The sequence below is a fragment of the Epargyreus clarus genome, unplaced genomic scaffold (assembly GCF_041222505.1).
Source record: "Epargyreus clarus isolate Ecla_fem2 unplaced genomic scaffold, WU_Ecla_fem_2.2 ptg000034l, whole genome shotgun sequence".
NCBI lineage: Eukaryota > Metazoa > Arthropoda > Insecta > Lepidoptera > Hesperiidae > Epargyreus > Epargyreus clarus.
Window position 1 is genome coordinate 9798131 of NW_027332239.1, and position 14780 is coordinate 9812910.

Below are 14780 nucleotides of genomic sequence, written 5' to 3' on the forward strand. Positions count from 1 at the left end.
TTCTTACCTCAAGTCAAGTTGTTAAGGTTAATACGTAGACACAGGTAGGTAGACAGACGAAAATACTTTCCTAAATGTTTTTTTTAAACACAGAAAAACAAAATTTATAAACTATCAATTGTTAATTGTATTTTTATTTCGTATATAAAAAGATATTCAATACGTAAAATAATCAACTAAAAAGTATTTTTGTACTCATTATGTTAAAGAGATTCGTTTAAATGATTAGATATTAATCTGTGAACGTAAATCGTTCTAACTATACTAATTTTAACGGTAATTATGTTTAAGCCATTATATTGTAATGCAGAAACTCATAAATAACGACTTGATTACAATCAGAATTATCTAAGTAGAATTATCGCAAATGCATCAATAGTTTAAATCTTATAAAACGTTATCTTGATAATAAATTCGTAACATTTCATCGAATCGGAAGACTTTAGAAAGTCCTTTAAAGATAAAGAATTTATAATGAATGTGTTCTATAAGAGTTACGTATCGAGTTTCCATTTAGTCCTTAGGGAGAGCTATGTAATCAGCATTGTGTGTGACTTCTACCATACTAATTACCCCTCCTACTATTCACTATTCACTAATTATATCTCCTATGCTACTTCTATCACATTACAACTGGATTATATCAGGAGGCACGGCAGTGTCTCCGCCAAGTCGAGTCCTTATTTTTTATTGTCAAACTAAGCTTAAATTCCTATTTGAATCCTTCAAGGTATTTGATTCAATGCTGTAGTACACCTAAAAGATTAATTTTTAGTTTATAGAAGAAGCAGAAAACAAGAGTTGACCTGGTGGGACCTGAGTTCGACCACATATGCAGTGTTGTTCCTAAGGACTACATTCAACTCTTTAAACTAGCACACAGCAGCGCTTAATAAATTAATAAATGTGTTACACAGACAGAAATAAGTTAGTCGATGGTGCCTTCGAAGTCGAATCACAAGGACTCTACGACCTTTCATTTTTAGCAACGATTATATTCACAAACGAGCTTTTGCCCGCGGCTTCGCTCGCGTTACGAAGTAATATTTTCATCCCCTATTTTATCCCCTTGGGGTAGAATTGATCAAAATCCTTTCTTAGCGGATGCCACGTCATCATTTCCACCTGCATGCCAAATTTCAGCCCGATCCGTCCAGTGGTTTGGCTGTGCGTTGATAGATCACTATGTCAGTCAGTCACCTTTGAGTTATATATATTTAGATTCAACATTGTTGTTCTCCCAATATGCTGAAATCAAAAACAATATTTAATCGTAGTATTCTAACATTTATATCCACGAATAACGTCATTTTGAATCCACGTCACCTCCGGCTCAAAATTAAACTGATTTGAGTTCATGAAATTGTAATCATTGAACACCAAATGGAGTGATGGCGTTCATTATACAGTCACGCGAGGCCTGTCATAATCTCCTTCTTTTACCACAGTTATATGACTTCATTATGTGTCCGCAAATTTATCAACGGCATGCAGTTTTGGGGTTTCGGAACTCATTACCACGACACGGTTCGTTTGGTTGTGTTTCGTTTAAAATATTTTGGAAGGATGGGTAATGATTATTATGAAGGCTTTAATCTGAGAAGGCCGTTTTTATTCAATTGGTTAAAATTAGAAGTTAGATCCCTACGCTTCTTTTGCGCGTATAAATCGACAACAACTGAAAACAAAATATTTTCCCTATTAAGTCCAATTGCTCATTGTAGTATGTTTTTACTCGACTGCAGAAGGTAATGTTTTTCGAGCGTATTATAAAAACAAAAATCCGACTGCTTCAAAATATAGCCTAGTCTACTTCCACAATTTGGGCAAATTCAACCACACCTTATATTTTAAAATACTTCAAGTCCGTCTACAAAGAATAAGAAAGAAAGAAACATTTTATTCGAATAATTGCAACACAAATGAAATATTATAACAAAAAGAGACAAAAAATAAAAATAATCTAAAACGAAAGAAAAAAAACAACAACAAAAGGACAATAAAAATATACATTCAAACATTACTACAATATAGCACATAGCAATGACCGAAAAGGGACAAACTCAGCTAAAGACATACATACATACATACATTACATGGTAGAACCCTGGTTCTGAAGGTGGTAGAACCCTATGGTTCGACTCCGGCGGCACCACCGCCATACCTATTTCTACCTAATAACAGCAGTGTTAGGCGCTGCTGTGTTCCGGTTTAAAGGGTGTGGTAAGGGAGACAGACTTTTCCGAGGCGTTCTAGCTTAGTCCTCAGGTGTAGCGGTGCATCTGTGGCCGACCTCAGGTAGTATATCTAATCCTATCTGGGGTTGATTACAGATGTCCATGGGCGGCAGTAGCCACTTACCATCAGGTGGACTGCATGCTCGTCTGCTACTCTTATATTATAAAAAAAAAAACATACACACGATAAACATTACCTTCCGCAATCGAATAATAAGTAATAAGTAGACATAGCGATCAATTGAAAAAATCTTTGACAGACAAGCACTAGGTTACTGTAATTAGCGGTAGAAGAAAGTCCTACTTTCAAGTTTCGACTCACTGGTAATTATTAAGTGTGAAGTAGATCGTTTAGGTATTAATTTGCATGTCAATATTTGACGGCAGTCGTGTGCGATGGGTAGCGAATAAATTCTAGTTTTAAATCTAATGATCTGTGTTCATAAGTATAAGGTTAGAAATTGTGTGGAGAAATAATGCACTTACTTTGAAAGGCATGGGTTGGGTTGGTTACGTGAAAACACTTTAGGTCGAAAAAATATTATGACTTTTTTTAAACAAAAAATAAACCGACTTCTATGTTACTACAAAGTAAAAAAATGAAGAAATGTTAGTTTTTTACATGACTTTGAAGTTAGCGCTCTACATAATTCATTGATCATGATGTCAACAGTACATACGCAGTACTAGAGTACGAGATGAATCATAATTTTAGCCTTCACCTTTTTTTGTTACCTAAGGGGGAAATTTAGTCTTAACCTACATAAAGGAATTGACCGAACGGTCCTACACTACGACACATGAGTTCACTACAATAGTATTTCGACCGGATGCGCCCCGCTATATTCTACATAGGACCCGATTCATTATGAGCGTGCTTTTAGGGTTCCGTATCGAAATATTCTAAACTGGAACCTGTTACTAAGCCTACGCGGTTGGTCTGTCTATCACAGGATTCTTGAACCGTAATAAATAAACATTGTAACCGTAATAGATTTGACGACCCGCGTGGCCGAGCGGTCACCATACTGGTCTGATGCGCAAAGGGTTCCGGGTTCGATCCCCGGCCAGACAGATCTAAAAGATGAATTTAGATTTCTGTTTCTGGGTCTGGGTGTTTGTGTATTTGTCTATGTGTGTGTCCATGGCACCCACGACACAGGGAATCCTTGTGTGGGGCTGTGAGTGAAGAAAGCGTTTATTTATTTGAAAATTTTACAGAGTATGTATTACTACAACCACTCTGTACAACAATAATCCTAAAAAGTACTACTAGTTACAAATACAAAACAAATACAAGTTATACTAGTTACAATAAAGAGAGTCAGGTATGTACTGCAAACCGGTATTATAGGCATTTTCCAGTCTATCGATTGAACCATCATAGCTAGACACTTAAAATTTTCACAATGCATATGTTTATATAAATACTGCTGTGCGGAACCCTCCATATGCGTGCTCGATTCGCACTTGGCTATTTTTTTCTCTTCATATCATTACCGATCATGTATTAAAGTGGCGGTCTTATTTTCTTAGTCGCCGTTATTATTCAGAATGAAGATGTAGTTTTTGCGCATACTTCCCAATAGTTTATTAGTTACTCACACTCTAATGGTGAACAGGTTCATTTTTTTATGGTTTTATTGGTTTATTATAGACCTTTTTAATTTTTTCTGATACTCCATTTGCTAACGATAGAGAAAAGGTTTTAGCGTAATGGGTTAATGTAAGGCAGAAATTACTGCAGAAAGTGCTGTAGTGCTTTTAATTATAATGGTTTCCCTCATTATTGAAACATAAAATAAATGTTTGTTCATTCTAAAGCGTAAATAAATTATCTAAACCTTTCTGTTTTATGTGATTTCTGTCCCTATTTAGTTCAGGCAATGTTTGTTTTTAATCCTTTACCAGTTTTCACGCAATGTGTAAAGTTTTATGCTTCTGAAATTATAGATGTACCGGTTCGTCAGTCAGTAGAAGGAGAAAAAGATTTAAGTATATTAAAACATCTTCATGAGTACAAATAGAGAATAAATAAATAAATAACGATAAACTTTTTGTTTTAAAAATTTATGTTTTAGTGGAGCCATTTTATTTTCCTCTACCATGTTGAATTTACGAGATCGTTAAAAACTAATCGTGGATTACCCAAACCAAAGTTGTATGCAAAATTTCAGCTCAACCGGTTGAGGTCAACTGGTCCTAATTCAGACTCAAGATTTGTCCCTCGCATATAGCAACTAACAAAACGAGATAAATAAAAGCTTATAACAAACCGTTAGAGCCCATTCATATTATGCGAAGACAATAAGTGTGCTTCGAATGAATCCATCCTACACAATATCTTTACTAACACAAATCCGCGTGAAATGAAACCCCAATCGATGATGAAACTCCATAACAGTACCAGTTATCTGCAACTTTTTATATCAATTACTTACTGGATACCGTTGTGTATGACTTTTACTGCTCGGACTCTGGATTAGAATAAGGTTTTTGTGAGTAGCAATCTGGTCTTACTTTCAGTATGTGACAAGAAACGGCTTTAAAGAGAAAATATTTGTTTAAATAATAGTGTTACGAGTTATAACATAGATACATGTTATAAAAAAAACACTTTGTACACGCACAGCCCCACACTAGGATTCCCTGTATCGTGAGTGCCATGGACACACACAGAGACAAATACCCAAATACCTAGACTCAGAAACCTAAATTCATCATTTGGATTTCTGTCTGGCCGGGGATCGAACCCGGGACCCTCTGCGCGTCAGATGGTTACCGCTCCGCCACGCGGGTCGTCATAGGAACAAACTCCTGCCATTGACTTCTTTCCTAAGACTCTAGGTCATGAGTTCGTTTTGCGACTTCGCAGGACTTATGTTTATGTGTTCAGTAATGGTCATAACCAAATGGGAGAAATAACAGTCTGCATTACATTCTCTATGCGGGTTGAACATTACGTTCACTATGTAAGTCACTGTACGTTTTTATATTCCTTGAATTTGAGGCAGGAATTTTAGCTCCTTTTAGGATAAAAAGCCTAACCTGAAAAATTGTCTTATTTGCAAAGGAAAAACATAGAGCTTTTTTGAAGATTTGCCAAGACAAACAAACATAAGAATCAGTGTTTGGGTTTTAGTGAGGTGCAAATAACCGTAAGATAAATCTTTTATTTCAAAATTCACGGATACTTAACTTACGGATACTTTAAAGTACGTAACCCACAAGCGCGGTCAATTCTAACTGTTGGAATATAGCAAAAACTCAAGCCTCTTATAATGTATAATATTCAAGTAGGTTATATATGATAAAGCTGGCAGCTGAAAAACATATATTTTACTTCTTCTGATTTGTCATTCTGTCAATGATTCGATATAATAAAAAGTATCTTTTTGGAGTGAAATTCATTTAATTATATTTCATAGTTTATTTTCTCGTTCTTCTGTGGCCATTTCCCAACACTAACTAAAATAATGACCGACCTTATTACACGATAGTAAAATTCCGTGAAATGTTTCCGAGAACCTAATTGTTACAATGTACTTTTTTATATAAGCAGTTTTATTGCTAACTTATAGTACCCCATTTCTCTTAACTCCTGGTGAACTCAATTTGTATCAAAATTGTATGGAATTATCTGAGTTAGGTACAGTTATGTACTTCCATGACTTTCTATAAATATTATCGATTCGTGAAAGACAATTTCCATGTATTGCTGCATGAGTACTGAGGTCATGACAAGCGGTATTATCTAGATGTGATTTATGGCTTACGATATAGAAATTTATTGCCATTTCTTCTCCGCTGTGAAATGGTAAACCAGGCATCGTTTGAAGTTGATCTTAAAGTTTGTATTAAGTTACATTGTGCTAGAAGCGGTTCGGGATTAACAAGATTTTATTTAGCCTATACTATTCTATACTTATTGAGTAGGTACTGAACGGAGGGCATCTGAACAGAGATACTTCCGTTCGATGCCAAAGTACTGCCGTCTTCTACTCTGGGGTTTTTGTATTTTTCCTTAGAATTTAAGGATACACAAGCAATTTAAACTGTGCTTTAAGTAGATTTTCAATACTTATCGAGAGTTAATTACGTACGTACTCGTATGTACATGTCAATGAGCTATAATATATGAGCTATATATCAAGTGGCCTTTACGTCTGTTTACTGTGTTTATAGTAGGTATTTAAAAAGTGATAGAGCTATTCGTCGATCGACTCCGAAGGGAACACCGCTACACCTGCATATTTTGTACTATAACAACAATGTTAATAAATGCTGCTGTATTCTGGTTTGAAGGGCTAAAGAGATATACTTATCCGAGGCATTCCAACTTAGTTCTTCAGGGTAGCAACGCATTACTTGCCCACCTCAGGTAACTAATTCTATCTAGAGTTGATTATAGATGTCCATGGTCGGCAGTGGCCTCTGATTTAGGTGGACTGCACAGTTTGCTCCTTCCATGATACAAAAAATATAAATAGTTAAGTTCTTGCATGTAAATACAATTTAATTATAGCCTCGGATGCCCCGTGGCAAAGTTACGTAACCGATTAGTTCTAGACTGATCAGTCGGTGCCGGCCGCAGGTAAATTAGTCATGAAATATGTCTTTTTGCAATAGATATTGTGTGCGAAATTACATCTGTTGTGTCTATAAGTTGTAAAAAGTGTAAAGCATTTTATTTTTGGAGTTCCGTACTCAAAGGGTAATACAGAACCCTGTGAATTAACCTCCGCTGTTTGTCATAGGGATGTATCCCTTGAACCGTAAGAATGAAATGACAGTGTATGTCACACAAATATTGAAAACAAAATAGTTAAAAATAAAACAATGTACTTGTATTTTCACAATACATGTATTTCTATAGCTGCTACAATAACAAATACTACAAATCCTGTTTTAAAAACACGTATAATAGTTTTAAATATTTCATACTAGTACGGAACTCCCAAGTGCGAGTTTCACTCTAGCTTGTCCGATTTTATTAAACAGTATGCTACAAGTTTAATTGCTTTTTATCTACCTCGCGACTTAATTTCCTTCGTATTATGAGTGTCGGCTTTTTTTGGGATTTGTTTCAATTTCAAAAAGAGCGCGTAATACCCCGCGGCTTATGTCGACTGAAGTTGGTCTTGGAATTAAGCAACACCATGTGGGGTCGGTAATTAGTTGGGTGACCGCCGGTGGCTTTTCGTTCGCATTATAAATTAACAAACACATTCATAAAGCACAAACTTATAGGAAACGAGCTTTTGCCCGCGGCTTCGCTCGCGTTAAGAAGTAATATTTTCATCCCCTATTTTATCCCCTTGGAGGTAGAATTGATCAAAATCCTTTCTTAGCGGATGCCTACGTTATAACATCTACTTGCATGCCAAATTTCAGCCCGATCCGTCTAGTGGTTTGGGCTGTGCGTTGATAGATCACTATGTCAGTCAGTCACCTTTGAGTTATATATATTTAGATTGACAACGAAAATGTCTGAGTATCATGATTTAAGATAAATTAATGGTAGAAACAACGAGTTGAGTATCGTGATTTAAGATAAATTAACCTATTAGAGATCCACCTTGTAGCGCCATGTTAAATCCAATTTTTGTCTATTCTTCTACATTTTCTAGTCTGAGCGTTTTAAAAAATGTCGCTGTTAAACCCTTACTGGCCCCACTGCTTGGTAGGGGGCTTCTCTAGTAAGAGGTCTAGGCCATAGTCTACCGCAATGGCCACGTAATTAATAAACATCATACAAACTTCTGTTTTAGAGAACCCTTAAACGCATAGGGTTGCTTTAAGTCAGTCATCATTTCTAAAACGCACATAACTTTTTTTTTATCGGAGGTGCGCACTTGGGAATTGAACCACGGACCCCCCGATTAAGACAAGACAAACCACTAGGCTATCACTCTCCAATAGTTTTAGTCTAATGGTACGGGGTGAATGACACTTAAATCACGCATCATTACTATCATCTGCAACCCATTTCCATACTTTTAATACCCGGAATTCTACCACATATCGATCCAAATTATTGACCCGCGATATGTTATTAGGCAACTAAATAAAACCAGTCGTTATTAGTGTTACATTAAAATTTGGACTATTATTCGCTACTTAATTCTATGAAAGAGAATGGAAATTGTGAATCTTTTGTTGCTTTATTCAACGATAACCAAATGTATTGGTAGTATTATATGTATATGCTCATAAAACATTCGGTATTCATTAACTGCATAGGTTTAAACTGCGATCGGCATTTATAAATTTATCTTTAGTCAAATAAAATTATTTTTGTTAAATAGGTACTATGATATGGGTGTGTTTATATATAGAGCGCGTTCAAATCAATACATAAATCGGATAATGCATATATTTTTAGGTATCTGTAATTATTTACCTATATTAGGCATAGATTAGGAAAGATACTTCGCCGCCTTGAAATTGAATGAAGCCACAAACGGCTTATTAGTAAGTACTTTTTTGAGTTCTTGACAAATAAAAACATTTTTAGAGAAAATTTACGAATAAATAACTAATACTGCGTAATTTACATAATAAATAAATAATTATTTCAAATATTTTAGGGACATTTTAACACGGAGACGTGGCAAAACTTTTTCACGCAACTATTTCAATTCTCAAAACTGGGTACATTTTCTTGTTAGGAGTGAGTAATCTTTACTAATCTACGATATTACGTATCCTTTGCTAAAATACTTGTACGAGTTCTTAGCGTTTAGTACAATTTGTATTCTAGATCTATCTTTTACAGAAATATAAAGCCGCATCAAAGTTAATCTTCACATAAAATGTGTTTTGTATAGTATCTTAAAGGTTTATTTGTTACAGGAATCCAGACGGACCGCACAGAACACGCGTATGCCTCCGCGCAGGAGTACAAAGAGGCGCTGGAGGCTATACGGAGAAATACTGGAGCCGTGAGTCATCTATTATACATTTCTGTTACCAGGGATTATTTATACATTAATTAAAAGCGACTTCTCTGGATGTGGGTTTTAAAAATATAAGTAGTAGATAGTATATATAGTAAGAGTCGATAATTACCTATTTTTATTTTTATACCTATATCTGCCTATTAACAGTAGTGTCAAGCGCTGCTGTCTTCTGGTTTCAAGCGTGTGGTAAGGGAACCATACTTTCCGAAGCGTTCCAGCTTAGTCCTCGGGAGTAGCATCCATGGCCAACCTCAAGTAGGATTCTAATCTTATCTAGGATTGATTACAGATGTCTATAGGAGGCAATAGTCACTTGTATACACTTGTTCACATGTATACATATCATCAAAAGTTTGAATTTTTATCTAAAAGACAAATAATATGAGTAATCATAATATTACGACCGTAATGATGTTGTCATTCTACCATAATATGGTTAGCTACAAATTATATTTAAATATATTGTAACTTCTTATATGCTGACTTAATAAGCTCACGAACGGAGCCTAGAGTTCATAATATGATCTATGAGCTTCTTACTTGGTTCTATCTGCACACGTCAATCTCTGTCGGTGAAGCTGAAGATAGAGTTATCCTAAGACTCGCGGTTTGAATATGAAATCAAGGTTTCTTTAAAATATAAACACGTATAATATGTTAAAGAATATAAAAAAATATGAAAAAATGTAACGGTATAACGAAAAATAATGATACTTATATAAATATAACACTATCTGAAATATGTATTATGTATGTATTTGCCAACATTAGCTGTTGTGCGGTCAAATAAAACATTTCCTTAATAGTAATTTTATCAATAATTTAAGAATTAGCCTTTGATACTTATCAAAAATATTACGAAAAAACATACATAATTGTACTTTTTGGCGATGTTTCAATCTTTTACATAGTATGGAGAGTACAGGATGCAAAATGGTTAATTACGCTGTATACAAAAGAAGATTGTGGTTTTCTTGAGGTTGACCAGACATGGTTTTCTACAAGTCTGAAATTAAAAAAATATGTCCTTTACCCCACTTAGCGCTCTCTACCACCATGAAGAACCTTTAAAAATAGTTAATATATAAAAATCTGGAATGTACAGGAACGCAACAAGCCCCAACGGTCCTTGGTCTCCCAAGCGCCAAGTCACGAGGAAGAGCAGGAGATCGTGGAAGAGCTGATGATCCCAGACGTCTGGGAGCTGAACAACACGGCCAGGGCTGACGTGGAGCTGCTCTTCTTCAACCGCGTGCCCAAGGTCGGCAGCCAGACGTTCATGGAACTTCTGAGGCGATTGTCCATCAGAAATCAGTTTGGTAAGTAAGGATTTTCTACTTCTTTTGTTAGTGGAAACAACAAATAATAATATAGTTGACAATCTCAATGTTCATGACAATAATTGGCTAAAAAATTAATGGAAAAGAGTACTAAGTTTTTTTAAGACAAATTAATCGGAAATTTGGGATACAATATTTTATCATCCTTTACAATTTAACCTACATCGTATGTATATTTTTATAATTACTTTGTTAAGAATATTTTAAACAGCTGTTTACTAGGTCTCTCCAAACAACTGGGGTAGGCTGCATATTCCATCCACAACACACTAGAATTCATATTAATGGACGTACGCGTAAATGGCTTAAACATTTCTTCATATTATATTTAAATATATCTTTCTGTAAAGAAAACCATTGAAGGGACTTTATTAGATCTAAATATATTTTATAATAAAAACCTGTCGGTTGCTCAGTTCCCTTATATGTCTTGCGTAAGTAACTAATACATAGGCAATGAAGGAAAAACAGAAGTGGTTACGAATAATGGTAATAACGTATTAGGACTCGCGGGAACCAAGTTATTTTCATCCCTATGGAGCGGTACTAACTGGTCTACTAATGTTGCACCATCAGCAACCCATTACTGTCCCACTGCTGGGCACGGGTCTCCTCTCATAATGAGAAGGATTAGGCCATAGTCCATCGCGCTGGCCAAGTGCGTATTGGTAGACTTCACATACCTTTGAGTTTTTTTTATAAATCTGTCAGGTATGCAGGTTTTGTCACGATGTTTTCCTTCACCGTTTAGCAAGTGATAATTAATTTCTAATACGCACATAACTTTGAAAAAATCAGAGGTGCATGCTTGGGATTTGAACCTCGAGCCTCTCGACCGAGAGACTGAGTTTCTTAACCACTAGGCTATCACTGCCTTCTTATTCTCCTTCTTATTAGTCTATTAGTCTATAACGATTACTTGCTTATATATGTATACTCGACTAGAGCTGCTACTGACTCTACATTATATGTGAAAACTAATTGCCATTAGTTTGAAATTGATGTAGTCCCTTTGGGAACTTCCGAATTTTTTCTAATATTGCGGTCAATAGTACGGTTTCCTGATGAGATTTTTTGTCAGAAATTCCGTTTCGGAAATTCGTGTTCCTGGTATGATACAGCAAGTTTTGGAAATAACGTCACTGGGATTTTTACGTACGCTCATGCATGCAACTTATTTAAGATTTTAAGGCTTTAGGATTCCTGTAACGGAACAAGAATCCGGGAATCTGATTAGGAAATTGTACGTATGCGGCCGGCCTTAGTGCCTTTATTAATTATATTATAAGGAACTACTGTGCAAAATTTTATTAGTTTTAGGCCTACCAGTTTTAGCACTGTCAGTCAAAGAGTAAACAATTTAGTTTTTTAATCAGTTTAGATAATTCAAAACACAACGCACAGTATAATTGGTTTTCAATCATTTCTTTTAAACACGCATTTCTAGTTATGCTATTACCTACCTACGCTTATCATTATACATCTAATATGTTATTTTACTTCATTCCCGAGATATGTTACACACCGCTACAACTAACGATACCTATCTTCTAATTCATGTTTCCCGTGTAGTAATCGATAAGTCATTTGTAAGATTAAAACATCGTATATCAACCGAAAGCAATAATTGATCATTCCGCCGTTCTATCGCATGAAATTTTCATCACATCACATTAACGAAGCGTAGAGAAGTAACGGCCTAGTGCGAGCCGCACGAGCACACGGAGGGTTCCGTAACCTCAATTTTTTATGTATCCTCATTTTTGGAATTTGTATTGTCACAGCCATAAAGTAAATGCATTTTGAAAATTTGAATGCCTATTACGGTTCAATAGATAAAGCGAAAAACGCCGACAAATAGCTGTTTCTTGTATCGCGATTTATTTTCTAGCTTTTATGCTTAGTACTATTTTTTAGAGCCGGCAGTAATACATACTGTGTAAGTTTTTATAGTATATATCTATTACTTTTCAAGAGATAGAACCCTGACAGACAAACAGACAGGGGACGCTTAGTAATAGGGTTCCCTTTGGGTACGGAACCCTAAAAAGAGTATTTGCGATCAGCCCGACGGAGCGGAAAGCTAGTAATGATATAATTTATATCTGAGTGACGGTCACCTGTTCAAAAACAATTCTATAACAAGTTGATTCACCTTGGATTGTGGAGTTAGTAAAAAATAGACTCCCAATCATTTTTCATACGGATAAGTGGGAACAAGAACCAGTCCGCATTGTTCGCATTGCGCAACTCCACCGCCACATCTATCTCTGTCATGTGTTTTATGCTATAAAACGCGTTAAAGGGTTTATAAAGTTAGTTTGAAGGGTGCAGATATAAATGAGGCGTTCAGTTTAGCGCCCAGGGCCTTCATATATTTACGATTGACTTAATGTAGATTTTATCGTAATTGGAATCGGATACAGCAATATGCAAACGTTTGCTAGCTGCTTACAATAAAGAAAACATATTGCATGCGCAAGAGACTATAATCATATTATATTCGTATGCGTAGATATAGGATCTATGTGAATTATCATAGAAATAATGTCTTGCTATATCCTGAAATATCCATAATAACGCAGCTATGTACCCATGGGCGGGCAGCGGACAGGTGCCGGGAGGGGTCCCGCACTGTCTTCGTCCCGCTGATATCTACAATTTGATATTCGACGCGAGTCGTTTCTATATTCAGAGCGGACTAGTAGTTTGGCGCGTACTACTAGGTTTTTTAAATAACTTCAAAATATGCACCGCTTTTCGGTTGCCCAGGCAACTTTTTAGTAGCTTAAGCGACAAGATAGTAAAAGTTATGATAAAAACTATTTCGCTGCAATCCGGTATCAATATGTAGGTATCTGTATAGTGTTAGAGTCAACTTACGCTGATGATTATTTTAAAACGAAGGTCACGTTTTTATTTTTTATATGTCTACATATCCTATGAAAATAGGAGAGTGGTGCATACTACTGAGTCAGTCTTACGAGTCTATTATTTACTTAGTCAACGTTTTTGGCTGAAACGTCGCCGTCAACACGTGTCTCGTAACTAGATAACTGCACGTCTTTTTCTTATTCCAACAGCCTTCATGCTGATCACAATATAATGATTCAGTCACAGCACATCCAATTATGTTTCAGTTTAGTTCCCCCTATCGCGCCTTGTTAAAACCACAATAGGGCTCTACGTGTTCGTTCTTTTGGCTTATTAAATGGATCTTGTCAAAGTCAGTGTATTTTTATGTAATATGTGTAATAGTTGTGTTGAAGATGTCTATCCGATTTTTAGTAGTACAATACAATCTTATTTTCTATATTTTCTTGTATTAAAGAGCTAACTAATAGTGTGTTTTAATCTGTTTTGGCTACAATTTTCATAGAGTCCCTAGCGTTTGCATATTTGGGCTATATTTGTATATGTCCATATTTCCCTAGTATATTGGGAGTTAGGTTGAAAAACTATGTAATCAATTCTAGTGTTATTCTCCCTACTACTAGGCCCGTACTATCATACTGGTCCTGTGCTGAATAGTGGATTATCCTGACAATAAGCAAACCTATGTTTATTTACAAGATTAGCTTTGAAACTTATGATACTTACCCACATAGGCACCAGTCTTCTGCTACGTAAGGCTTAAAATATTCATATGTTGTGACCATACACTTTAACCTAAGAACTTATTTGCAAGAGAATAAACTATTTTCATTACATTTCATACTACTTGTTGTTTTTAAATCCAGGATGCTTCTATTTACTTCCATGCACTTTACTATACTGTATGTATTTTGTAGGCCTGCACCGGGACGCCGTGCAGCGAGTGGAGACCATCAGGCTGGCGCCGCCCGACCAGCAGATGCTGGTCAGCGAAGTCTCCACGTACCCGACACCCTCCTCCTATATCAAACACGTCTGCTATACTAACTTTACAAGGTAAGTAACATTTGTATATTATTCTATATTCTATGTATATTTCTATGTATGTATACAGTAACACAAAACAATTCTATAACAAGTTTCTCATTATATAGTTATATACAGATATAATTTTTGTCATCTGCTGTATAAAGCATTGTTACTCTCTATGTTGTATGTTCCTCATCAGCTATTTACAAAATAAATGCTCATACGGTCACATAAATTTGAACTATTACCATCTCCAAGAGACGCAGGTTCGAACCCAAGACCATTAAATTGTTAACTTCATCATCTCAAATTAGTTACTGAATAGCAAACATCATGCG

General features: G+C 35.7%; 1 protein-coding gene across 4 annotated transcripts in view; it reads left to right on the top strand.

Annotated features, from left to right (window-relative positions):
* The window catches only part of pip (heparan sulfate 2-O-sulfotransferase pipe), a 140179-nt gene that overhangs the window by 106506 nt on the left and 18893 nt on the right, over window positions 1-14780 (top strand). For all 4 annotated transcript variants that reach the window (XM_073091644.1, XM_073091643.1, XM_073091645.1 and 1 more), the window contains 3 exons: window positions 9093-9181; window positions 10305-10518; window positions 14331-14469. In XM_073091644.1, the coding sequence (XP_072947745.1) occupies window positions 9093-9181; window positions 10305-10518; window positions 14331-14469 (442 nt within the window). The remainder of the gene's footprint in view (window positions 1-9092; window positions 9182-10304; window positions 10519-14330; window positions 14470-14780) is intronic.